The 27,854-nt window shown below is 42.1% G+C and overlaps 1 protein-coding gene across 2 annotated transcripts; it reads left to right on the plus strand.

The window, feature by feature from the left end:
• On the plus strand, positions 1-27,854 carry TMEM242 (transmembrane protein 242). 2 transcript variants are annotated; one of them, XM_068151346.1, is made up of 4 exons: positions 1-318; positions 2,508-2,608; positions 11,068-11,216; positions 26,404-26,480. In XM_068151346.1, exons 1-4 carry the CDS (start codon positions 183-185, stop codon positions 26,405-26,407), a joined length of 390 nt encoding a protein of 129 aa, XP_068007447.1. In that variant the 5' UTR covers positions 1-182; the 3' UTR covers positions 26,408-26,480. The 2 variants fall into 2 exon arrangements, with proteins under 2 accessions (XP_068007447.1, XP_068007437.1); XM_068151336.1 differs by having other exon boundaries at positions 25-318; positions 11,068-11,205; positions 26,404-27,854.

The raw sequence follows: 27,854 nt of genomic DNA on the forward strand, positions 1-27,854 counted from the left end.
ATGTCTGTTTCGGCTTCATAGCGGGGCGGCAGCACCCTGCCGAGCGCCGCGGGGCGGTGGGTTCTCCCCGCCTCACTGAGGAGATGAGGTAGAAAGGGTGTCTGCGTGTCCTGGACCAGCTCCGTTTCCTTCCGGGTTGCGGCCCACAGCCGCCTTCACCTCCTCCTTTCGTGCCGTGGGCCATGGGCATGGCTGCTGACGGGATCGCCCAAGAGGGGGCAGCGGCGGCCACTTCGCTGGACCCCGGACGCGGCCTCTCCCTGCCTCAAGGGAGCAGGACCCCTGCGGAGTCTCAGGACAAGCTCTTCCTAATCAAAGGTGCAGAAAGACCTCGTCTCCCGTCTCCCCTCTCCCCTCCTTTGCTGCACGGGTTAGGGATCAGCAGCAGCTGCGGGAGCCCCGTGGCCGCCCCACTTGCTCCGGCCAGCCACGCCGCAGAGGCGGTGCCCAGGAGGATGGTACTCTGTGTGCCGTAGTCTGAGGCTTTGCCTCACTCCCCCGTTCCCGAGGAGCAGCCGAAGCATTTGGAGATGGCCTTGTCCAAGGCCTCTGGATGCAGTGAGGAAGCCGCTACTATACCGCTCCTCTTTTTCCTCCCCTTCCGGCCCCAGCGAGGAGGCAGAACACGACGCTGTAAGGCAAAGCACGGCGCGGGCTGTCCCGGCGCCGCTGGGCGGAGTCAGGGCTGCTCGCTCCGTACCAGGGGTGGAACTACTGAGGGGAGCTGCTTCCCCTCCTCGCTGGCAGTGCTGCGCCGTACTGAGAGAGCTCAGGCTTTCTGGGTCGGGAGCGGCGGCAGGCAGGCGTCCGACCCAGCTCTGCAGGGGCGTCCTGCGAGGGTAGGAGACGGTGGGCGAGGCGGCTCGTAGGGATACAGGTAGCGCTGCGGATTGCTTACAGTTTTCGTAGCAAAGGAAGCAGCTCACCCTGGCTAGCTCCCAGCCGGGGAAGCCAAGGCGAGGGGATAAGCTGGCCTCGCAGCACAGCTAAGCGTCTCCGCAGCCAGAGGCACCTGCAGCTGGCGATTACCTAGCCGAGTACCTGGCTGTGCTGAGACGAACCTCGACCACAGCCTGCCGCTGCCTGGGAGTGCGCGAGCTTTGCGCGCCCCCTGGCGGAACGGAGGCCGCACCTCCTCCCAGGCTCCTCCGTCGGCTGGAAAATCGCGGGGGCAGCCTTGCAGAGCCGGGTCAGGTGGATGTACCCCGCTGCAAAGATAAAAGCATTATATTGCTGTGTGCATGCTGATGTAGGGTCACTACTCCCTGTTGCCACACACGTTGCACACACAGTGCTTTCCTGTCCCTTTGAAGGAGGCTATGCACCACGCTTCTCTTCGAGAAGACCAGCTATTGTTTCTGAAATCAGGAAAAGGTCGATTAGTAGAGTTTGAAATGCAAAATGCAGTAAGTGTGCAAAGTTTGCACAGCGTGTGAGGTCTTTCTGCTCCCAGGCAGCAGTACTTTGTTCATCTAATTGATAGCAAACTTCTCCATCACAGTAATAGGTTAATTAATTTTCTAACAGATCTAACATAAACATATTTTGCTTCTTGTTTGCTGTTCAAGGCAAGGTTTTTTAATTAAATAGAATTAACCAGGTTGGAAAAGACCTTTGAGATCATTGAGTCCAACCTATCATCTAACACTATCTAATCAACTAAACCAAGCACCCCACCAAGTCTCTTCCTAAACACCTCCAGGTTACACACATTGACTGCTTCATTTTCAACACAGAGTAACTTGCTTTGCTAATGCAGAGCCAAGCTGTTCAGCCCCTTGCAGATCCAAACCCTAACAGAGAATTACATTCCATATGCAGAACCCTCACCCATTACTGTTACTTAATAGAATAATAACTACAACAGCAGGTTAGCCAAGAGTTCCTTGTTAAGACACTGATATCCTGCTCACAGGCATGGCTGTGCTCAGAGGACATTTTGGGAATGGGAAATAGGCTTTTTTAAGATGTTGCAGAATCTAGTTAGAATAGAATAGAATAAACCCAACTGAAATTAGGAAAGGGGAGACAGGGTGAGTGTTAATAGTTGCAAAGGAAGACCTCATAACCCCTTGAAATTTTAAAATAATCAGATCATTTTTATACAGTCTTTGTAACAAGCTTTTTTCTTAATAGTGAGTAGGTATGGCTACGTATGGCTCTGATGCAAGAACTCGAAGGGATCCTGGTGCTGGAGCGAGAGAGAAATTTCAAACTATTGTGAAAGGACATCTCAGGATTTCAGTGATTTTTGTATGCATTTTGAAAATTCATACACTTACTTTATAAAATGCCCCATTTCAAAATACTCTTTCTTGCTTTCCTGACATACTGAGTTAATGCAAAGAGTTTAGACGTCTGTGCCTTTCCCTTCAGCGTATCCTGACATCTTAATTTTTCCAGGTTTTAATTCAAAATGGGTTTGGTTTCATGGTTTGTTTGTTTTATTATCTCCCTTATAAACAAAATCCCTTTTGATTATTTATTTATTAAACTTTTCTTGGCAGGTGGAATTTTTCTGGGCACTGTTGCTACAGCAGGAATGATAGCAGGTTTTGGCACCACACTTGCCATGGCCAAAAAGAAGAACCCAGACTGGTTCAGTAAGGTTTGTTCCTTTTAAACTGTTTTTCAATTGTGATATGCAGGAAATAAGAAAGCATTAAATGCTTTACAGAAACGTTGATACATGTGGAGTCTGGCTGTACAAAGTTGATGGTAAGAGCACTAGACTTAACCAAAGTCAACAGGGGTGTGATTAATTTAGCAAATTGGGTCAGAGTTGGTATTCCTACTAGAGATTAGCTGAAATACATGAAGTTTACGTTGTTTTCTGGAATCATACTGCTGCACACTTCAGTCATGTCCTCAGGGATCCAGTTCACCATGCAATCCCACAACGCTACAGTGACTCAGGAAACAAGGTAACTGCAGTAAGGGTGGGATTAAGGAGGTAGAGAGCCCACAAGATGTGGAATATGTAAGTAGAATAATAATGTCCTCTCTCCACTCCCTTCCCACCATGTAAGGGAATTGTTGAGAGTGAGTAGTGGCTTGGTACTCTGAGATCTGATGGCCAAAAGTAATCTGCTCTCAGGCAATTGCTAACAGGATCCACTTGGGCATTTTGAAGAAAATAATGGCAAAATAAAGGCTAGCAAATTATACCATTGTAGTGGGATGGAAGGGTAAGGCCAAGAAGCCTCCTCCCTTCCCCCTTGTAAAGTAAAGGGAAAGAAAAATTGAAGGGAAAAGAAAAAAAACTCACAAGCTGAATTAGCAAAGCAGTGGAGCTATATTTACAAAGCAGTGTAGGATTTGCAGGGGAATATTTACAAATTTACAATATCTACAATATATACAAAGATATACAACAGAGTAACACAGAAATGAGAGTAACCCCCCTAAGGCAGAGGGGGTTCCCCACCTCCGCTTTCCCCTCTCTCCCCCCCCTTTTCCCAGAGTGGGATAGAAAGAGAGAGAAAAGAGAGGAAAAAAAATGTTAGAAGCAGTTCGTGTTAATTGGAAAGGAGTTAATACCAGCCTTTATCTGTCTTCAAGGCCGAGGCCTTGGCAGAAAGCCCAGCACAGACAGAGAGCTGCTGCACCGTGGAGAGGCGGAAGCAAGACTGATAGAAAAGTCCTGGAAATGCTCAGTTCACTCCCAGTTCAGAAGGTGCTTCCTCCCACTTCACCAATGAAATAGTTTAGATTATTCTTTCCGTTTACCAACTTCCGTCCACCATATTCCCTTTCTTAAGGGGGCAACGTCAACCGGTCACAACCATGGTGGTATATTAACAGGAAATGCAGCATATTTAATTGAAGAACACTTTTTTCCTCAATAATGTTGTTTACTACTGAAAATGTCAAATGTGGACCCTTAAAAATGATCAATCTGGTCTCTACCAAGCCCTTAAAATACAGTATATACTACAGATGGGTTTGGGGAGTTTCAAACTGATCAGTGGTGTTTATTTCTAAACCATTAATTCAATAATAATATATATTGAGAAAAAATTTAGAACTTAGAATAAACCAGGTTGGAAGAGACCTTCAAGATCATCGTGTCCAACCCATCAACCAATCCAACCCACCTAAACAACTAAACCACGGCACCAAGCACCCCATCAAGTCTCCTCCTGAAAACCTCCAATGACGGCAACTCCACCACCTCCCCAGGCAGCCCATTCCAATGGGCAATCACTCTCTCTGTATAGAACTTCTTCCTAACATCCAACCTAAACCTCCCCTGGCGCAGCCTGAGACTGTGTCCTCTTGTTCTGGTACTGGCTGCCTGGGAGAAGAGACTATCATCTGCCTGTCTACAAACTCCCTTCAGGTAGCTGTAGAGAGTGATAAGGTCACCCCTGAGTCTCCTTCTCCAGGCTAAGCAACCCCAGCTCCCTCAGTCTCTCCTCACAGGGCTTGTGTTCCAAACCCCTCACCAACTTTGTTGCCCTTCTCTGGACTCGTTCCAGCAAGTCAACATCCTTCCTAAACTGAGGGGCCCAGAACTGGACACAGTACTCGAGGTGTGGCCTAACCAGTGCAGTGTACAGGGGCAGAATGACCTCCCTGCTCCTGCTGGCCATACTGTTCTTGATGCAGGCCAGGATGCCATTGGCCCTCTTGGCTGCCTGGGCACGCTGCAAAAATTCAGTGGCTGATCACTCACAGTCTCCTCCTGTTGTCACAGAGCACAAGAGGTGTCCCTTCCCATCCTATTTTCCTCTGTAGGCTGCTGTGGCATAATGTCTCTGTTGTGTTTTCAGCAGCAATAAATGCATACATAATAGACACAATATTCAGTGAGGAGTTATTTCACAAGGTATAGAAATATATTGCAATAAGGAAGTTTTCTCTCTCCTTTTTTTTTCCCCCAACATCCTTTCTTTTAAAACAAACTTCCTTTTTTTATTCCTGAGCATTGAATTTTTTTCCAGTTCCCATGTATTCTTTGCTTTCTGAGCTGCCCTGTTACCAGTGTGACCTTTATCAAGAGTGACATTACATTGACATCCAACAATATATATGCAGGAAATGGCAGCAAGTGATACACAGTGTTTTGATTTTTGCTGAAAACTGCTATCTGCTACTATCTGTGCAAGTGGATTACAACAGTTTGCTAGCAAAAACCTGTGATTCCTGCCCCCCTGAACTTAAATAGTGTGTGAACTTAAATAGTGCAAAGTGTAGAAAGATGCTTTTTTGTCCAGGTACTTGCAAGTGAACAATTTCCAAAGGGAAAGCTAGACTTTGAGAACGACTTAACTGTCTGTAGAGGTTCTCTGAGGTGCCAACAAGGTAAAAGGTTTTGCAGTGGTGTTCTTACTTAAACTTCTGGTTACTTATTACAAGATTTTTAATAACATGTGTAACAACAAAAGCATTAACTATGAATAACCACAGGTGATTACCTTCTTAGATGTTCAGTGTCTAAATACTATTTTTATCCATGTTAACATGAAGCCATAATTTGGCAGGTACTTTAAGCAACCATCAGCCAGCATTCCTGCTGAAAGAAGTACCAGCCCTTAGTTCCTGGTATTTCATTCCTGCCCCTGGAAAGGCGCCAACACCTGTATTTATGGGTTAGTGAGATGATACTGATAGGGGTTTTTTAATTCCCTGTATTAGTTTCAGTTTAAGTCAGTCTTCTGATCCCTTTCACTGTGTGACTATAGTTGACTGTACTGGCTTGGGGGAAAGTCTGAAGTAATGAAAATTAATTATCAGCTCAATGTTGGGAAGAAATGTGAGACCTAAACTTTCAGCTTCTTTATGGGTTTGTGCCAATTTTTGTGTCAGAGAAATGGTGGTGTGCAGGACAGGTAGAAAAGGAAGCAAAGATAATGAAACTTGGGACAAGTTTAAATAGTTTTATGGGAAGAAAAAAAGCCATTCAGAGAGGAAGGTGTAGCATCACAGCATTATGTCTTCATCACTGAATTCAGATTTCCAGAAAGCAATGGTTATGAGACCCTTGTACAGTAGTATCAGTGTTACTAGCAAGAGATAAAGCTGAAATTGCATCTACTGTGCTGTAGGGAAGTAAAGTATACTGTAAGCATTTGTAGGAATGGTGTCCAAATTGACTCAAAACTGCGATTATATAATCCTGTTTAGTGACAAACCACTGCAGAGACCTTCAGTTAAGAAATAATTATGGGGAAGGTGTTAAAATCAAATGCTCAGACGCCATAGCCTTCTTGTGATAAGTGTCTAGTTTTATCAGCATTTATCCAGGTGTTTCATTTTACAATGGGTTAGGTCATCCAAAACTGAGCATGCTGAATACAATCAGTCAAAACAGTTGAACACACTATTTAGTTTAAACACTGCTTCCTTTCAGTTTAGGAAGGATGTTGATTTGCTGGAGCGTGTCCAGAGAAGGGCAACAAAGTTGGTGAGGGGCTTGGAACACAAGCCCTATGAGGAGAGACTGAGGGAGCTGGGGCTGCTTAGCCTGGAGAAGAGGAGACTCAGGGGTGACCTTATTGCTGTCTACAACTACCTGAAGGGGGGTTGTAGACAAGCAGAGGTTGGTCTCTTCTCCCAGGCAGCCAGCACCAGAACAAGAGGACACACTCTCAGGCTGCACCAGGGGAGGTTCAGGCTGGAAGTCAGGAGGAAGTTTTACACAGAGAGAGTGATTGCCCACTGGAATGGGCTGCCTGAGGAGGTGGTGGAGTCGCCATTGCTGGAGGTGTTCAGGAGGAGACTTGATAGGGTGCTTGGTTGCATGGTTTAGTTGGTTGGGTGGTGTTGGATGATGGGTTGGACGCGATGATCTTGAAGGTCTCTTCCAACCTGGTCTGGTTCTGTTCTGTTCTGTTCTATTCTATTCTATTCTATTCTATTCTATTCTATTCTATTCTATTCTATTCTATTCTATTCTATTCTATTCTATTCTATTCTATTCTATTCTATTCTATTCACTGTTATCCACAAGGGGATAGTTACAGGATTGGAACCTGTGTCTGAAAAAAATAATGTCATTTCTCCCTTCTTTCACCTCCTGCTTATATCCAGGAAAAAGAGAAAAATAATAAATGAAATACAAAGTATACATTTCAGTAACTGGATCAGCCCATTCTGGTTTTTAGAAAGACTCAAGTATTGTTTAATAGCTTATTTTTAAAATTATTTTAAAAAAATACAGAATGACAGAATTGTTTTGGTTGATAGAGACCTTTAAGATCATTGAATCCAACCAAGAGAATTAGTGGATCTGCCTACATGGGTCAGCTTGACACAATGCTGGGCCATCTCATTTAAACTACACTATCACCTAGAATGTTTGGACCAAATGATCCTTTGTGTCCCAACCTGGTATTCTGGAATTCATAATGCTGGTGCTAAACCATATCCCTTATCACCACATCTATGTGTGTTTTAAACACCTCCAGGGATGAGAATTCAACCACCTCCCTAGGGAACCAATTTCAGTGCTTGAGAACCCTTTCAGTGAAGAAGTTTCTTCTAATATCCAATCTAAACCTCCCTTGGTGCACTTGAGGTCATTTCCTCTCGGCCTATCACTGTTACTAGGAAAAAGAGACTGACACCCACCTCACTACAGCTTCTTTTCAGGTACTTGTAGAGAGCAATAAGGTCTCCTCTCAGCCTTCTCTTCTCCAGGCTAAACACCCCAGTTCCTTTAGCTGTTCCTCATAAGACCTGTTCTCCAGAGCCTTTGCCAGCTTCAATGCCCTTTTTTGGACTGGCTCCAGCACTTCAATGTCTTTCTTACAGTGAGAGGCTGAAAAGTGAGCATGGTGCTCTAGGTTTGGCATCACCAGTGCTGAGTACAGGGGAAAAATCACTTCTCTACTCCTGCTGGCCACACTATTCCTCATACCAGCCAGGATGCTGTTGGCCTTCTTGGCCACTGGAGCACACTGCTGGCTCATACTCAGCACCCTACCTGCCAGCAGATCAGCACTCCCTCCCAGCTTAGAGTCATCTGCAAACTTAATGAGGGTACATTCAATTTTCTTGTTCAGATCATAGATAAGGATCCAGTGTTGTACCCAGCAGAACATATGCCCATGCAAGACACTAGCAGCCAGTTTTTCCAAGAGGGTGCTGTTAAACACAATGTTAAAGGCTGTACTAAACATTCACAGTCTTTTCCCTCATCCACTAAGCTGGTCTCCTTGTTGAAGGAGACCATGTTTGCCAAGCAGGACCTGCTCTTCATGAGCCTGTGTTGACTGGGCCTGATCCCCTGGTTGCCCTGCATGTGCTACATAACAGCACTTAGGATGCTCTGCTTGATATTTAGGAACAGTTATAAGGGAAAACAATCTGTGCATAGAATAGCAACCTCATGAATAAAACTCAGGTCTGTTAAAATGTTCTTTTGTTGGTAATATCTTTCTCTCCCAAGCTACTGTTTGTTGAAATTTTTCAGCATTTCATTGACCAGCTTATGTTATGCTCTGAACAGCATATCTTACAATCATGTAACAAGCTGTGTTATTTACAGAAATCCTTATCTGCACACTTAATACATTGAGGAATCAGCTTGGGACTGAATGCTCTTTGTTGTCAGTAAAAGCAGATCATCTGGGGTAATGACATGTTTAAATAGCATTTGGGTGTGGTGGTTTTGGTTGGTTGTTTGGGTTGGTTTGTTTGTTTGTTTGTTTGTTTTTTGTTTTGTTTGCCAGCAGTTTTCACATATAATGACCCTTATTTAAAGATTCTATGCAGAGGATATTTTTGTTCATTTTTCTGTATGCAGAGGAGAGCAACAAAACTGTGAAGGGCCTGGAATCTTATGAAGAGAAACTGAAGGAGCTGAGGCTGTTTAGTTTGAAAAAGAGGAGGCTGAAGGGAGACCTTGTCGCTCTCCACAACTGTGTGAAAGGATGTTGTGGAGAGGCTGGTGCTGATCTCACAGGTAGTGATAGAACAAGAGGGAATGACCTCAAGCTGTGACTGGGTAGGTTTAGACTGGACATTAGGAAACACTTTTTCATGTAAAGAGTGGCCAAGCATTGGAATGGGCTGCCCAGGGAGGTGGTCGAGTCACCAACCCTGGATGTGATAAAGGTCGTTTGGATGTGGTTCTTGGGGACATGGTTTAGGGGTGAACCTTGTAGAGTAGGGTTATCGGTTGGACTTGGTGGTCCTGAGGGTCTTTTCCAACCTGAATGTTTCTGTGATTCTGTGATATGGTTAGATTATGGAAGCACAAAAACTCAGAAATGATCATCAGCATTTTAAATCTACTCAAAGCAGTCTCTGCTGAAAGAGTTACGAAAGTTCATTAGCTGTGGTAAGGAAATAATATAACCTGGATCAATAGTGTGACCAGAGATCTCTGCTGTCTGTGTGCATGTATGTCTATACACACACACAGACACACACACTTACATGACATCATTTCTTGACAGCTTCCACTCTGAGATGTCCACATCAGAATAAATAAAGATCAAGATATATTTTGCTTGTGCCATTTACAAATGTGTGTTTGTCCTTGGGTAACTGTGCCTACAGCTAACTCCTAAGGGGAAGTGTTAATGCTGAGGGGTGTCTGAGGATCATGTTAACATTTCAATAAAGACAGCATTAAGAAGAAAAAAAACTATGGTGCTAGCTCACTGACCAAAACCCATATTGAGAGACAATACATATATTCTATTATATCAAAGAAGAAAGGTAACCTTAAAAAAAGAAGGCATCTTTTTAAAGCAAAAACACAGTATTTTTCCTCCCACTTTTTATGATGAAAAGTGCAGCTTTTTGCCATGTTTTGGATACTTCTGCAAGTTAAGTTCACTTTTTGGTATTTTAGACTACAAAGGAAATAGCCCTTAGTTAATATATTTGTATGTTTGCACTCTCAATTACGTTTGCCTCTGATCAATAATAGTTTCTTTCCTGAGATACCCAATAAGTAGGCAAAACTGTTCAGTTGTGAAGGATCATAGATGTCAAACTCTTAACAGTTACTAAGTGAAATCTATGTTTCTATTTGAAGAACTGAACAGTCATCCTTTTGGGGAAAAAAGCCAGACACTCTTGATTACATTTGCCACCATGAGCAAGAGGATTATGTCTGTCCTGCTGCTGGTATGGGCTACATAGACTGAAGCTGTTACCAAATACTTACAGTAAAGTGGGTGTTGTGAGAAGAGACCAACTGGCTAATGATGATCATGTGGTTCAGACTGATTGATACCAGTCAGTGTGTGGCTTATGCCTTTGGTAGCTGCAGTGTGCATGTATGTGCTGTGACAGAGAAGGTGTCATTGTGGAAGGGACCTTATCATGGCTGAGGCTCTGTTCTTCTGGCCTGAGGTGACTTTTCCAAATGACAGTGTTTTGTGTTTTCAGGACATGTCTTAAGGCAGACTCTTGTGTAGCAGTATGTTAACAAGCGGTCAAAACCACCTAGTCTTGTTTCTGACAAAAATGAGAAGTGTTGAAACTGCAGAGCATTTTCTATACCCCTGCTTGGTGAACTCTGCAGGGGGATGGGTTCAGTGGTGTTCACACTTTACAAGACTTTCCTAAATAGTTTTCAGAGCTCCTTCAGAGTTGCAGCCCCCTTTAAATTGGTCTCTCAGTCACTGTTACACCCTCTCAGTGTCAAGCTGAGGAGTGCAGATAGAGACCTGTAGGGCAATGGTTGCCCTGCACCTGCCCCGAGAAAAAGTACCCAAATCAGAGATGTACAGTGATTATGTCCTGACATCACTGGCATAAGGGCCTGTGACTGGTTTTGATTCAGTTTGGTATTTTCACTGGTTGGAATAACTGAATGTCAAATTGTTGTGCCCACAAAACAGTTGACTTAAATATTCATGGGTAATAAAAAGCATCTCCAGGTAGTACTGGCAATCTTGAAAGCTGCCTCTAGTGAGAGGGCAGCTCATCCACTCCCTTTTGTGGCTCTTGGGGTCTGCTGGCAGCTATAGCAGTTTCTGTGGCCAGACCAATACAGCTGGTAAGTCAGGAAAAATCCTAAATCACTAAGTTAACTTATTTTGTTAATTTATTTTTTCCCAGGTACTGTTAACTTTTTCTTGATCACTTTGTTTTTGGTTCTAGGGAATTACTGCCACAGCTGCATTACCAGAGAGTGGTTCATCACTGGCCTTACGAGCCCTAGGATGGGGCTCACTCTATGCATGGTGTGGAGTTGGATTGCTCAGTTTTGCCATCTGGAAGGCTCTGGGTGTGCACAGTGTGAGTAGCAAGTATGATCCCCTCAAAATACTATATTTTGCTTTGGGTAATGCATCTTGGTATGGTATTTCTATACTACTTCAGCCTAAGGGTTCCACCTTCATTCATCACATGTAGAGTGACTAACCAGAACGTGTGCACAGGGGAAGACATTACTACCTCTGCAAAAAGCACAGGATATTGTGAGAGGAGACAGTTTTGGAGGAGAAATAGTTTTGCCCTGCTTAGGTTTATTTGCACAGATGTTTCAGATTCTTCACAAAAGAGCCAGTGTTCCAATTTAGAGACTAAAATAGTAGCTGCAAAGTTTGTATATCCTTTGCTTATTGAATTAAAGTGTGAATCCTGCCTTTCGAACAATCCATTTACTTGTCCAAGTTCCATTTTTTGCAGTAGGACACTGGGGACATAAGAAAAAACTCAGAGGAAACAGCTTGCTTTCTAGTGCAATTCTGGAATGGGCAAGGAGGCAGAAGATTGAGTTTCATGTGCAGTAGAATGGTGGTCCACAATGACATGCCATGTCAAGGCAGAGAAATTCAGGAAGCGTCTGTATCTCCCAAGAGACTAAGGCTATCTTTAGTAAATTGCTTATGTTCCAGTGTTGAGTGTTTGCCCCTCTAGTAATGAGCTGTGACTTAACAGTTCCCTGCAGCTACAGATTTGCCAGAACTGTCTGCATCCTATTTAGGACTAGGAATTAAGAGACTTCTTTTACTTTCCACGGTGCATTATATATATATTCAGCAAAGCATCTCCTAAAAGGAAAAGGAAGAAGACACTACTTCATCCCAGTACTGTTCTCATTAGTATCTCTACCCAAGTTCTCACTTCTTGTTAAATCTGCTGATGTATCCCATAGGTCACAGTCTGGGTCCCAACATACAGCACTATACAATGCCCTCCTTATTCCATAGTTTTCAGTGTTGATTTTCAGTAGGATCCAGTAAAGAAAGGCAGAACACCAAAAAAGCATAGCAGGACATAGACAGCAGCTACAACACATTTTGTTTAAACTCAAGTCCTCCTTCAGAGGCTGCAGTGGAATGGCAGAGAAGAGGGAGGTAAAGTGGGAATATCAGTTTATATTCTCTGCAGGCTGACCTACAACCGTCCACTCAGTTTACTGTCAATTATATCATCAGCCAAAAGGATTAATTTCACGCTATGCTGCTAATTCTTATTTATGTTCTGACAGAGTACTTCTGGTCCTGCTGAAGGACAGCAGAATCTGACTCTACTGTACAATTTTAATGTTAACTGTTTCTCAGGAAGCTTAATTTTTACACCCTTCCAAAGTACTGGCCTGGACCTACAGTTGACTGGTTTATCTGTAAGGCTGCTTTCCTTGAGACTGCCTGAGAGGAAACATCCACATAAGCTTGAGATGGCCAGGCCCCAGGATATGTCAGAGTCTGATGGGAACTTATGGCTACCTGACAGCAGTGGCTCTCCTGTCAGAAACAGAGCACACTGCAGGGCATTTCAGGGTGTTCCTAGTCAGAAAGCTGTGTCTTATATATTTGGGTTTGTGTTAGTGTTGAAAGGAAGTGGGGAAAACTGTTCTTAAGAGGCTCTTGCAAATGCCTGTTGGTTTCTGTTGTGGAATGCCTTACATTTCACCGTAGTGCAGGGTGGGAACTGCAGGCACTGGAGGAAACAGATTTTTATCGACAGACTATGTCAGCATATGATTTTGAACAGCTCTCTCTCACTCTCTTCTGACATGTTTATTGCATGCACTGTAGACTGAATTGCCACAGCAGAAAGGAAACACTTACAGTAGTGCTACTCATTACTGCAGATTCAAAAATAAGCAATTTGTAAATGTTGTCACACTTTTCTTATTTGGTTATAGCTGTTAAAATCAAATATACATATATATGTGTGTTTCTGTATGTTTTAAATTGCTGGAGGTGTAAAAGCAGAAAAGTATGTCAAAAATACTCTGACCAAAGAGAAGATGTTGGTTAGCATTAAAAATATGTTTCTAGCATAAGTCATCTTTGATTCTTGGTGGTTATTGTTCACACTTTTTGCATGCTGCTTTAACCAAACAACTGGGAGCAAATACTGACTGTTGAAAGACAGTATTTTTGTGCTTAAATGTCACTTTCCTGAACAGCTGAGATTAAGTAAGGGTTATGTGTACTATCCATCTTTATGAGTTCTGGACTCTTTCAGCATATGCTTGTGGCAATGCCAGCGACGAGCAGTGTGAGCAATCTGGCAGTGCAGGCCTAGAGCCTGACATGGTGGTAGGCCATGCTCAGCATAAATGCAGAGTCAGCTAGCAGTGTAGAAAAACAGTGCTGTGCCTGCAGCATGTAACTAAAACAAGGCACTGGTAGCTATAAACATGGAGAGTTATCTTGGAACAACAGGACATGCACTTGCATAAACAAACCTTGCATGTAGTTGGACCAATAATCTATAATAGTGCAATGTGTGGTCACTCAGAGGGAACCAATGAAGCCATGCCAACAAGGCACTCCGAGTTTATATGAGTTGTAGAAGTTCCCTTGCTATGCACTTCTGCCTTTCCTGTCTCTTCTTTTTCTACACTTTCCTGTGCTATACTCACACTACAGGCCTGCACCATCAGCCTGCAACACTGGAACAATACTCAATCATATTGGTCAGCCGTATTGATTCCAATCTCCATCGCCCCTATCTGCTCATTTTAAGAAGGGTCCATTTATTTTATTTCTCTTCATATACTTTAGAAAATTCTTGATTGCAGTTGGGTAAAATACTGATTTTAAAAAACCAGGTGCACATGTTGCATCTAATAATGACTAGATAACCACCAAAAAATATTTGTGGAAAACTATTTACTGAATTTATCACTGAGTAAAATAATGGTGTTTTCCACGTAAAACTGTTCAGACTGTGGGAGACACTGCAGATTTTACACTAAACTCAGCATTTTCAAATGAACATTTTAATTTCAGTCAAACATTTTCAAAAGAGGCTCTTACAGATGACTTGAATTCAATGTCTGAGTCTTCAGTGTTGCTGAGCACTGTGAGTTCAATGGCTCTGTAGTACATGCAGGTTCCTAATATTTGGAGCAGTTCAAGTTACAATTTCAGACTCAGCATCAAAGGCTGAGAGACCTGGGGCTTTTTAGTCTAGAGAGGAGAAGACTGAGGGGGGATTTAATAAATGTTTAGAAATACATGAGGGCTGGGTGTCAAGAAGGAAGAGACGGCCTCTTCTCACTTGCACCCTGTGACAGGACAAGGGGCAATGCATGTAAGCTACAGCACAGAAAGTTCCACCTTGACATGAGAGAGAGCTTTAAGAGTCATGGAGCACTGGAACAGGCTCTCCAGAGAGGTTGTGAAGTCTCTTTCTCTGGAGACTTTCAAGACCCATATGGATGTGTTCCTGTGTGACCTAATCTAGATTATATGGCCCTGCTCTGACAGGGATTGGGTTTGAAGATCTCCAGAGGTCCCTTCAAATCCCTAATGTCCTGTGATCAGGTATTTTGATTTGAAAGCTATGGATTTAAGGTGGATTTTAGTCTCTGAAAGTGCTATACTATGCATGACATGAGGGGAGACTTGACACCAGGAATCTGTGTGAAGTTCATAACTAAAGCTTTAGCAAGTTTTGGTAGCTGGACCGAGAAGTTGTTCTTGGCCTGCATCCTCACTTTACTGCTTGTAACAGTAACGACTAAGCAGGGACCTCGTAATTAGTGATCCAGCCCTGCTGGGCTGCAGCTTCATAAGTTTAAGAGCTACTGGCAATATTGATAATGTTACTGACAGCTAATATAGCCTCTTGATATTAAATTGTTTCTCTTGCTATTAAACTGTCAAGGGTAATAAAATTCTGATTGTAATAGCTGCAGATGTTTCATTCACCAAACAAGAAAATTGCTTCTGTCACATGTTGGAGTACATTAACTCCAGTGCTTTCTCATATCCATTGCCAGCTTTCTCCTTGTGATTATCTCTTGGTGGGATCTTAGTGAATAAAGGACTGACCTTCACTTGCAGAGTTTCAAGGGGAGTTCTGAGTCAAGTAAGCCTGAGTTGCCAAGTGTTGTTTGGTACCTCAGGTCACCTTGAGGAGTAAGATACAGGAAGCCACAGAGGGGACATCAGACCTGATGAGTTGGCAGGAATCGCAATGAAAGGAGAGAGAAACCTTGAGACGTGGCTGTTGAGGAGTTCCCCTCCTGGCTGGCGTCTGAAGGGGGTGCACACCAACACTTGGGCTGGCTTTACAGGAGGGGGAGAGCAAAGCTCCTCCGTGGATTTGAAGTACGGGCAAAGGCGTGCTCAGTGCTCTGTGCTTTGAACTCAGCTCACGTTAGCTGTGCGCTGGTTTGAAGTGACGGGTACCCAGCTGGAGTGACTCAACTTCCCTAACCCCCGGGTCGGCGTACTTGCCGTAGAGACCCATTCTGAGCGTACTCTCGGCCGCAGGAGGGGGCGATGAGCGTCTGCGCCACATCTATAAGGGGAGAACTGAATGAGCAAGGTGCTCCTTCGATTTCTGGGGGTTTAGGGAGTAAAAGGCGGCTTCCCGTTCTCCCCCGGTACCCAGCGCCAATGCGGGGCAGCGCGGGGCGGGAGCGTCTCTGCTACCTGGCAGCGACCTCTGCTGGCGCGGCGGAGGCAGCAGCACGGGCGCGCCCAGCGGGAAGAGCGCGTTGTGGTTTCCGGCTGACGGAAGGAGCGGGTATAAGTTTTGTTAGCGACCCAGGCTTCAAGCAGTGCAGTAGTGGCAAATGGTGGTGCCATTAGTTAGAGCCCAGATGACTCATTTCACTTGGAATTGTTGCCAAAGTGCTGTGATTTTTAATATTCGGGGCGGGAGGGGAAATGTGTTTTCTGTGAGCATAAATTATCGACAGAACAGTGAGTGATTGATAAAAATATGTATAACTTGAAGCTTGCTGACTGTTTAAGTTATCTTGTCATCACTTACAAAATCAGAGATGAAGTGATAAGAGCAAACTGGCACCATATTTCCTTGATGAGTTATCATTGCTGTAATTATTCTGTGCCCACCATTCCGAAGCAGTGTTGTGATTGCTCAGCAGTTTGTGTCATTGAAGGAAAATGAAGCCACAGCTCAGGGATGCCTTATCCTTACACCTTTTGAGGTAGCCTGCATTTGCTGTAGAAGCAAGTGATGGCTAAGATCTGTTCCAGACACTGAGGCGATGCAGCAGCTTTGGTGATACTGGATTTTTATTTAATCTTGGTTTGTTGGTTCTTAAAACAGTTCTGTGGCAACGCCTACTTGCAGCTCTTAGGTGGTTTATTGTTAAAGGTGCTTCTCTGCAGCTTTACAATCTGATGGGTTTTATGCCAGTGAGAAAACTTAACTTAGAAGTGATCTTTATATCTTCGTATGAGAAAACTTAACTTAGAAGTGATCTTTATATCTTTGTACGAGATGTATAAGATTTTATGCTGTCTCAGGCTGGGTTGTTAACATCCCCTGACTGCAGTTGTCACTGTTGTAATCTGAGGACAGACTGGTAGGTAATACAGCCTACTAGATTCCAGTCAATTCTTAAACAGAGAAGAGATGAATCAGTGAGTGCTTTGTTTGACAATGGTTTAACTTCTACTTTTAAATAGTGTTAAAGAGAAATCTTAATTTTCAGAACCTAGGGGATGGTGATTATCTATTTTTACATTGCACCTCTTGCAGAAAATAACCAGCTGTCATCAATAGCCAGACTTTTTAAACTTGCTTCCAGAAATCACTTAGGAAAATATTTTAAGTCATTTCACCTTTGATTGTCTGTGTATATCTTAGCAAGTATCATCAACCAGCAACACTGGAGCAATGAAACAGCTGGGTGCTGAGGTCTTGACATCTACAACCATGCCATGGTTGCCCCATGGCTTGAATGCCTATTTGCAGTTGGGAGTACATTATGTGTGCTTCTAGAATGCTTCTTCAGTACTGTGTCACCCTAAAGAAACCTACTTTATACATTTTGAGGCTGTTCAGCAGTACATAAACTAATCAAATAAATGTTAAGAAAACCATGTGTTTGACCAGTTTATCATTCACTTTTTAAACTGTTGGATAGTAAGTAAACATTTCATTTCAACATTCTCTGTATGAAATGGTCAGTGAAGATTTAAGTTTTCAATGCGAGAACCGTGTTTCAGTAAAAACTTTTTAAAGTCAAAAATATCTTAACCTGCAGTTGTTACTGCTGATCCAAATCAGTATTTTAATGGAAAATTTAAAAAATTAAGCCTTTCTTCTTCTTCTATTCTATTTTCTTTTTTTTATTTACCTGTTCTACAAGCATTATGATCCATAACACATTTTTGTTACTTGAAAAGATTTTAGCTGCACAGTTTTCTAGAGGTTGAGTTGTAAACCTCTGGTTTAAATAGGCAGGTTTTTGTTTTAAGTTAAACTTGAAGCTACTTGACAGGTTGTAAAACATCCCTGAGAATGTCTGATAGCCTTTTGTTATTTTTTTTTTAAAACATCAGTGATTATGAGCCTTCTTTTAAAAGCAGAACAATACCCTCACCCCTTGCAGAAAGAAACATGAAGCAATTAACAAACAAGATAAATCATGCTTTAAAAGCCCTTTTGCTCTTCACACCCTCAATAAATTATATTTTATTTCCTCAGAGATAAAAGCTTTCTTTGTCCCATAGGAAAAGGGCCAGTATGATTCATATGTATGTTTCTGAGATTCTGATTGTTGCTTCCCCAGCTGTTCCATGTAAAACTGGAAAAATAGTGAGAAGAATTGTGTAGCAATTTGTGACTAATGGAGTTATAAAATATTAGTTAATAATTTTTATGGTGTCTCCTAATGAAATATCCTCATTTTCATTGATCTTAACCTTTAAAATAGTAACAATCTAGAACAACTGCACAGCTGTAGAGAGGCATCTAAGACAATTAAAAGCAATACAGAGAATATATGCTTACCATGGGTTAATTAGCAAGGACATGTCCTAGGCAGGCTGATTTTCTTTAAATGAAATCTAACCTCTAAATCATAATTTTAAGCATACAAATACTAACACACGTGCCCCTCTGCCACCACACACTTATTTTGAGGCTATTTGATAAAGTTTTGTAAGACTGTAGTCATAGATACAGTATCAATACAAGGAGTATTGGTTTTAGGGATGGATTTAGCTAAAAAATAAAATGAGACCATGGAGACCTAGTCTTTAAAAATTATTGATTTGGGCACCTGTAAATAGTACTAAGAGCTATAGTTCTTTAACCAAGCATAGGCATATTGCAGTGGGTGACATTTTAAGACTATTTAATTAATGAACAAATGTTGCTATAAAGATGGGCAGAATCCAACGGCATGAGATTTAACACATCCAAGTGCCGGGTTCTGCACATTGGCCACAACAACCCCATGCAGTGCTATAGGCTGGGGTCAGAGTGGCTGGAGAGCAGCCAGGCAGAGAGGGACCTGGGGGTGCTGGTTGATGGTAGGCTGAACATGAGCCTGCAGTGTGCCCAGGCAGCCAAGAGGGCCAATGGCATCCTGGTCTGCATCAGGAACAGTATGGCCAGCAGGAGCAGGGAGGTCATTCTGCCCCTGTACACTGCACTGGTTAGGCCACACCTTGAGTACTGTGTCCAGTTCTGGGCCCCTCAGTTTAGGAAGGATGTTGACTTGCTGGAACAAGTCCAGAGAAGGGCAACAAAGTTGGTGAGGGGCTTGGAAGACAAGCCCTATGAGGAGAGGCTGAGGGAGCTGGGGCTGCTTAGCCTGTAGAAGAGGAGACTCAGGGGTGACCTTATTGCTGTCTACAACTACCTGAAGGGGGGTTGTAGACAGGCAGAGGTTGGTCTCTTCTCCCAGGCAGCCAGTACCAGAACAAGAGGACACAGTCTCAGGCTGCACCAGGGGAGGTTCAGGCTGGAGATCAGGAGGAAGTTTTACACAGAGAGAGTGATTGCCCATTGGAATGGACTGCCCAGGGAGGTGGTGGAATCGCCATCACTGGAGGTGTTCAGGAGGAGACTTGACAGGGTGCTTGGTTGCATGGTTTAGTTGATTGGGTGGCGTTGGATGATAGGTTGGACACGATGATCTTGAAGGTCTCTTCCAACCTGGTTTATTCTGTTCTGTTCTGTTCTATTCTATTCTATTCTATTCTATTCTATTCTATTCTATTCTATTCTATTCTATTCTATTCTATCTCTTAGAATCATTCTAGGATCATCCTAGAGGCCTTCCTAGATTTGTTGTTGTTAATAGTTTTTGATTATAGTTGTATTTAATCCTCACCTATGAATGAAATTTCTATTACTTAATCGTGCTTATGTTTGCATAATAAAGCCATATCTTTTCCTTACTATTTCATGATCATAGATTTCACTGGAAGTAAAATCTACCCATTTAAAAAACAGTTATTTTATTTCCTCAATGTATATTTAAATTCAGGCTCTTTGAAAGACGATGGAATACTAGTACAAGTTAGCACTTCCTCCTTCTGTTTGTACAAGGGTTTTCTGTACTGCTTTTATTGCATAATCAGTTTGGCATGGAAAAGACTTGCCTCCACACATATGTACTGCAAGTGTTTTGTCCAAGAAGTAAAAAACCCTATGAATTTCACTGTATACTTGATAAGGCAGAATGTTTATCCAAGGAATAAGGTCATTATTTTCCTACTGGAAAGCTGCTCCATCTGCTTTATGAATAGGGACAGTTACAAGTATTTCAAGAATAAGGGAAGACCATAACTGCAGCTGTCTTGAGGAATTATTTTGCTGTCTTGGGAATAACTCCTTGCTGTTGGCTGCCACTAACCTGTTAAGAAACTAGAAAGTATAAAACAACCTTTAGCCTTTGGTCTGAAACTGCCTTTGTCAAGCTGTTCCACATCACTGTAAGAGGACAAATATGTTGATCCACTTCTGGGCTGTGCATAGCTGTGAACTGTATGTATAAAACTAAAATCTGAACAAAAGCTTATCTGATAGGTGTGAATTGTGCTGCATCTTGGTCCCATGGGATCTTCCTATGCTATGTTAATTGTGGTGATATGGCCACACTTATGCTTCTCTGGTCCAAGATCCCAGCTGCCCTACTTGTCTGGATGTGCCCAGCCAGCCCTACCTGGCTCTAAGTGTTAGGCTGGCTCTGACAGGTATTCACCCCTGGTCATGGCATTGAAGAGTTTTGGTTTTGTACTGGCTCTTTTCTCAGCCATAATTTTTGGATGATACGTATCATGAATTCCTGGACACATAGAGGGAAAAAATTACTCAGGTTGCCCTTTTCAAGAGCTGCCTGCTTGCAGACAACTCATGTTTGTGATTCAATTCAGACATCCAAATTACAACGCAGAAGAACTTAGAGGTTTTGAACACCAATTCTGAGGGTTTGGGTCCATTAACCAACTTGCTTTTTATTCATTTAGATACTTAACTATTTTAAATTAAATACTATTTTTTCAAATTGCCCCAGGTGACTAAGGAGCAATGATTAATTCATCATAACAGACTAATCATGTGATTTCTGTACCAGACATCCATATCTGAAAGTAAGATTCTGCAGAAAAAAATTGTCTGTTCCTCATGATTTCAAAACTGTTTCAGTCCATTTTTTTGCATGTCTTGAAAACCTCTTGCAGCAAGATGGTATAATCCAACCTTTGTGCTACTCCTTTTATTTTGAAGTCTGATGCAGCATCACTGAAATAATGAGAATAGGTCTGAGAATGAGACACTGATTTAATCTGATTTAAAATCTCATCTACTAGAAAAAGCTTGGCATTTCTTTTCAGGAAGATCAACGTTGTAAGTGTATAAAATGTTAAAGAATACTTCTCCATCTCTGAACCTAAGGAAGTTTGCTTTACAGATTGTTGTTTACAATTACAGTATCACAGTATAACTTAGGTTGGAAAGGACCTCGAGGATCATCGAGTCCAACCTATCAACACAGACCCCATGACTAGACCATAGCACCAAGTGCCACGTCCAGTCTCCTCTTGAACGCCTCCAGGGATGGTGACTCCACCACCTCCCTGGGCAACCCATTCCGATGACGAATGACTCGCTCGGTGAAGAACTTCCTCCTCACCTCGAGTCTAAACCTCCCCTGGCGCAACTTGAGACTGTGTCCCCTTGTTCTGGTGCTGGTTGCCTGGGACAACAAAATTGCTGTTGTGGTGTATATAAATTAATAGCTGACTTTCCCATTGATCATAACTAAGCCCTTCCTTTTTTTATTTTCTTCCAAAATAATTTGGCCTTAAGCCAGGGCAGTTTTGTTTTCTTTAGGCTTTGCTACTAGAATGACATCTTCCTCCTTTTATGACAGATGTACAGAAAGATGCTTTCAGGCTACCAGCTAATAGTTCCACTTTTGGGAGCTAAGTGACATTTGCACAGAAATTAGTCAAAGTAGAGCTAGTAAAATACATTTGTGGTATAGATCAGTTACCTTCTCTTTTGTGCAATGCATTCACTTACGAATGAGTAACACGGCTGCTGCACACTTGGAAAAGTAACATGAGGAAACTATTCCATGTGTTTTATCTTCTCATGTGACCTAATAATTGGAAAAGAGACAGCCTGACCCTTCTGACTTGACAGCTCTCAGTAGTCAGCTCGTAATTTGAGACAGAATATATAGTAGCTGTGGGAGGCTACTACATATGTATAATGGTTTAGGAACTGACAGCTTCATTCTAAGCATTGATGATCCTCTCCCCCTCTCCCTGTAAAGTTAACTTAGGTTACTTTCATGTTATTTTTCTTCCAAAAAAAGCATGGGACATGTTTTACCTAATTGCACAGTATTTATAGGGGTAGATTTCGGGGGGGGGGGGGGGAAGTCTATGTGTTTTTCTATTTTAGGCATTGTAATTTGCCCTCTGATATCAAAGAGAGCATTCAACACCACATAAGGGTATGAGTGTGTATAAGTCTTCATAGGGTAGGGGATTAATATAAGCTCTTGATTTCTCTAGGTGGCTTAAAAATATTCTGCTGCTACTTTTCTCCTGCAAGCCTGAAACAATGGAAACAGGTTTTGAGCAGTGTCTTATGACAGTAAAGATAGTTAACTATTAGAATGTATAGTGCCAGGATTGACCCTCTGAGGGCCATTTTCATAGACCTGTAGTTGTGAATAATCCAAATGTTCATAATGCCTTTACCAATGAAGTGCAAGGTCTAAGAATATAAACCAGAGCTGTATTTTCTGTGGTTATTTTAGTGGTCATTGTGCAAACTGGCATAGGGTGGCCTGCAGCAGGTGTCACACTTTACACTGAGAATCTGAGAATGACCTTCAGCCGGCAGGGTGCTTGCTTTCCCCTTCCTGCACTGTAAGGGCTCAGCATTTGCCATTTTCTACAAATAACTTGCTGTTTCTATATGCAGACCTCAGTAATCTTTTGCTAACAAGGGCAACAGCAATCATTTTAAGATGTGGGAAAAGGAGGTAAGAACAATCCTCTTTGATGCTTTTAAATCTGGGGCAGCCCATCTCATCTTCATGCCTTGTGAAACAGAAGGTGGCCGAGGAGCACACAGGGCATGTACATGCTGTTTTCTGCTGCCAGTCAGTATTCCAGTTCAGGGCATCTAACCTCATTTCACTTGGAAGCTAATGCAAGCAGTTCTCACTGGTAGGAGTACTAAAATAGGAAGCTAATAATTCCTAGAATCTGGGTTGGCCTATTATGAATGTCAGATATTAAAGAGAACATTTCTTCGTAAAACTTTCATTCTGGGTTTCAAATAGATTCTTTTAGCCCCTCTTCCATTCATTTTAATATGAACGGCCATGTAAGTGCTCTCAGTAATAGTGCTATCCCAATTTTTGTGTGACGTTCTGTCAACGATGTACATTAAAAAGAGATTATGAAATGGAAGATGCTTTTAGGTCCCTATATTTTTGCCACTTGAGGCAGGATCATTAGGTTAAGATAAGAAAATAACAGTGATCTGTAGCTATTTCAGATTATTTAATGCAGTAAGGTAGATGATAGCATTTGAGAAAGAAGCCTGACAGTCAGAGGTGGAACAGTTACTGTAATTTATTTGCCAGGAAAAAACCAGCATTGAGCTTTGCAATATCTGTGATAAAAAACCCATAAAATTCACTTGAGCGAAATTCACTTCAGAGAGTTGCCTTCAGGAATAGAGAATGCTGGCATGTTAAATCAGGAAATGTGTTACCAATTGTACGTGTATCGCTAGGTTGAGAAGCGGCAGCTGAGAGAGTGGCCTGCGATACTGAAGCCAGCAGAAAGAGGAAAATACATTCAGCTTTTAGTGCTTGGTTTGCTGCACTATTAATTGAAGACATCACAGCTGAACGAAGTACCCCAGTGTCAGTGTGGCTGACAATAATAAAAAGCAATTTCAGCTAATTATTTTAAAATGTTCTAGTACTGAATACATAGCACATTAGCTTTTGTAATTAAATTAATGCCTTTTGATTTGAGACTGTTAGCATGTACATTGTGGAATCTGGAGGAAATATAGGACAAGATTTCCAGGACAGGAGAAGGGACAAGAGACCTTTTGAGTAGTATGTCTACTAAAATGAAAAGGCAAAGCAAGACACACGTTCCTAATTGCAGCAATTCCCTCAACAAGAAGTGCATTTGTCCCCTGAGAGGTAAAGCAGGTAAAGGCACGGTCCCAATTCTTGCACCTGAAGTGTGCAACATTGATAGAATAAGTTATCAAGAAGCTCTCACCACACTGCAAAAGATGACTGGACACTGGTAAGCCCAATTCATTGAATGGCAGTTACAGGTTTAGTGAATAAATTTTATCTTCACTGTGAGGATCTGCTGAAGTTGCAGTGTGCCTGGTATGATACTGACAGTCAGATGCAAGCATGAGCAATCAACAACCCCATGCAACGCTACAAACTGGGGGAAGAATGGCTAGAGAGCTGTGTGGCAGAAAAGGACCTGAGGATACTGATTGACAAGCTCATGAGTATGAGCCAGCAGTGTGCCCGGGTGGCCAAGAAGGCCAATGTAATCCTGGTCTGCATTAGAAACAGTGTGGCCAGCAGGACCAGGGAGGTGACTGTCCCTCTCTACTCAGTGTTGGTGAGGCTGCACCTCGAGTACTGTGCTCAGCTTTGGGCACTGCAGTACAGGAAAGACATCGAGGCACTGGAGCGGGGACAGAGACGGGCTACTAAGCTGGTGAAGGGCCTGAAGGAGAAGGCCTATGAGGATCGGCTGAGGGAACTGAGACTATTTAGTCTACAAAAAAGGAGACTGAGGAGAGACCTTATTGCTCTCTACAACTACCTGCAAGAAGGTTATAGAGAGGTAGGCACTGGTCTCTTCTCACAAGTAACTGATGGTAGAATGAGAGGGAATGGTCTCAAACTGCACCAGGGGAGGTTTAGACTAGACATTAGGAACACAAATTTTCACAGGAAGGGTTGTCAGGCATTGGAACAGGCTGCGCAGGGAGGTGGTTGAATTGCTATCCCTGGGTGTGTTTAAAAGCCATATAGATCTGGTGCTTGGGGACATGGTGTAGTGACAGACTTCTTGGAGTGGGCAAAATGGCTGGACTGGTCTTGGAGGTCCTTTCCAGCATGGATGATTCTATGATTGTCTTAGTAAAGGACTGTTAATTACTTTGTAAATGGTTTCATTATTTGTATTAGCTGTAACTTGAATAATTGCTTTCCAGCAACAGTTCTCTAAAGAAGTACCAGTTCTTTGTCAGAATTATTCATACACAGAAGGACTTGAATAGAAAATGGCCCAAAGATGTTTGTAGAAAACGTGCTGACCCATAACACAAAAAATGTGGGCGTATTAGAGAAGATTCCTGTGTGGCTGTTCAGAGTATCTAGATTTCCTGGAACCTCTCTGTGGGACATACTGCCTGAGACAGTATTCAAGAGGTCACTGCACCCAGTGCTTGAATGTCACATCCTGTCTTCTCTGCATGAATGTCATAGATTCTTAAAAATAGCAGTCCAAAGCTTCCCCTGCACATCTTGCTCTTTGTCTAACAGGATTTTAATGGATTTGTTTTTTTCCATGCTTATCCTTAAAATATATATTGTGTTTTAAAATCCTTAAAGAAACTATATTTCAGTTCTAGCCTGCTAGGACTATTGAATCAGACATTGGTGATAAAATGATTATAAATATAGATTTGGCAATTTATATAAATGTGTCAGTATACAGAATATAAAAATAGCAGACTTCCTCTTTTACAACATTGTCATCTAAAACCAGGAAAAGCTTAGTCTCTCTCTCTCTATATATATATATTTACATATCTATAGGTATGTGTGTATATATGTATGTATGTATATATATGTAAAATTATGAGTCTTGTTTGCCTTCTTACTGATGCATACATTTGAATGAGACTACCTGAAGGGAAGTTGGAGTGAGGAGAGTGACGGCCTCTTCTCCTTGATGACAGGCGACAGGACTAGAGGAAATAGTTTCAAGCCATGCCAGGAGAGGTTCAGACTGGATATTAGGAGACATTTCTTCATTGAGAGGGTTATCAAACATTGGAATGGTCTGCCCAGGGCAGTGGTGCAGTTGCTGTTCTAGGGGTGTTCATGTGGCTTGTGGACCTGACATTTAGGGATGTGGTTTAGTGTTCGGCCCTTCAGTGCTGGGTCAAGGGTCGGACTAGATGATCTTTGAGGTCTCTTCCAACCTGACATATTCTGTGATTCTGTGAGACTTTGTCACCTGTGTCTGTATGGTGAGATAAACCTAAATTGTCAGCTGACCATTATTTTTTCTTTAATCCTCGTTTTAAAATCTTTGAACAGACATACCTGACTTTTAATCCACCACGAGTGTAGAAAAAGGACACTGCAGTGAAAATAACAGGGATGTTCTGTGCAGATAATCTTCCTTCAAACAGAAGTGTTTTAAATGTGTATCTGTATATATAGTGGTTCCTGTAACAGTAGTGAAACAGTCAGGGAAATGGTCCAAATTAGGTACCCCAGTGTGGTGCTTTAGAAGGGGAGATTGTTGTGTGCATCCTTTCAGATTTTTTTCACTTTGTTAGCTGAACCAACAAAGTCAGGGGGAGAGTCTTAATTTTCTGTTGTTTTTAGTCTCTTATACCTTGTCATTATCTCACACAGCTCATTTTGTAGAATAAGCCTGGGGATCATGGTGCTACTTTATTTGCTCCTTATTAACTGATTTTATTTTTTAATCTCTTTCATAGATGAGAGAATTCCAAATGAAAATGCAGTCATTGTTTCCAGCAATTCCTAAAAATAATGAGTCCACTGTTGAATGGGAAGACTTACTTAAATCCAAGTGAAAGACTCAGAGCCATTTGGAGAAGTCTCAGCAAGAACAGGAGCAGAAGTAGAAATGTCCCATTGGAAAACCAGAGAAGAAAACTCAGACTGATCAGGTTTCTGACTGCATTCGCTGAACCTGGGGATGACAGTTAACATCTGTCAGCAAAGGAATTCAAACCAAAACAAAGCAAAATAATTTATATTTTACTTTAAAGCACATTTGGAATAGTTGGTTTGTGAGAAATGAGCCTTCTGAAATGGAAGTTGGATCCAGCTTGGAAAAAGACTCTCTTATGAAGACTTAAAGAAGAAACAGATTTTCAGTAGTGAATATGAGGACAAACCCCCAGTAAACTCATATCCCATCCTGTGTTTTAAGAGGAATCTTAGGAAATGTCTCTGAGAAACAAAGAAATAGTACTTTCAGTGATGTTCACATGTTCCATTAGCTATTGAGTCAATTACAGAAGATCTGTTACTGAGCCTGATGGTAAAGCATACAGTGCACCCTTCTGAAACTAAAGGAGATATTTACATTTTCAACAAAGTACCTAAACCAAACCATTTTTGTATCTGTGAGGGGCCAAGTTTAAAACATCCAATATGTAAGTACTGACCTGCTGAGCTCCTCTATAGTGCATCAGAAGAGACCTTTAAAAAGTGTGCTATTTCTGTGTTAGCTTTTTTATTGGATCCTGCAACAGCGACCCTGACAGTTTCCATAAAAGTCACTCCTATATTTGTATGACAATGTAAGTTGTAAATTAAAAAGGTATAAAATAGTGAGACACCCAGTCTGTCTTACACATGTTTCCAGCTGAGAAAGTGTATGTGCAGGGCTAGGGGGTTTTATATTTTTTAGATTTCAATGTGGCTCTTCTACCAGAAGCAGCAATGTGACATTTTCCACATTGCAGTAATCTCAGGATGTGTGGGTGTAAACTAGGAAGAATGATGTCTTATTCCAACATTGTATTTGCAGAGCTGTAGCTCTGTAAAAGTGCAGAAATTAAAAAAGCTCCTATCAGTGAACAATCCTTTGTTGAATGCTCAGTTTTCAGGGTTGTTTTTTTTTTAATTAATTGCACACAGTCCAATTAGTCAGTTGTCAGATTTAATAAAGTCCTCTTAAAACCTGTCTTTTGTGATTAAGTCTTTATATTCCTAGGAAAGAACAGGAAAAAAAAAAAGCTTTAAATGTCAGATGAATAATAGAGAAGTATGGTTTTCTTACGAAACATGACAGTGCTAAAATGGTATCTTTAAGGCAATTGAAGTGTAACAGTTGACATCTTTTCCATAGCTTGATGCTTGTAATCCAATGTTAAATAAATCGTGGTGAATACTGCCACCATATGTGCATGAAAAA

Source organism: Melanerpes formicivorus, unplaced genomic scaffold (assembly GCF_026170545.1).
Source record: "Melanerpes formicivorus ecotype bairdi unplaced genomic scaffold, bMelFor1.0.p_v2 SCAF_2, whole genome shotgun sequence".
Classification (NCBI taxonomy): domain Eukaryota; kingdom Metazoa; phylum Chordata; class Aves; order Piciformes; family Picidae; genus Melanerpes; species Melanerpes formicivorus.

Coding starts and splice junctions, on each gene's coding strand:
- TMEM242 (XM_068151336.1), top strand. CDS start 183: ATGGGCATGGCTGCTGACGGGATCGCCCAAGAGGGGGCAGCGGCGGCC. Junction 319..2,507: donor CAAGCTCTTCCTAATCAAAG/GTGCAGAAAGAC, acceptor TTTTCTTGGCAG/GTGGAATTTTTCTGGGCACT. Junction 11,206..26,403: donor AGGCTCTGGGTGTGCACAGT/GTGAGTAGCAAG, acceptor TCTCTTTCATAG/ATGAGAGAATTCCAAATGAA.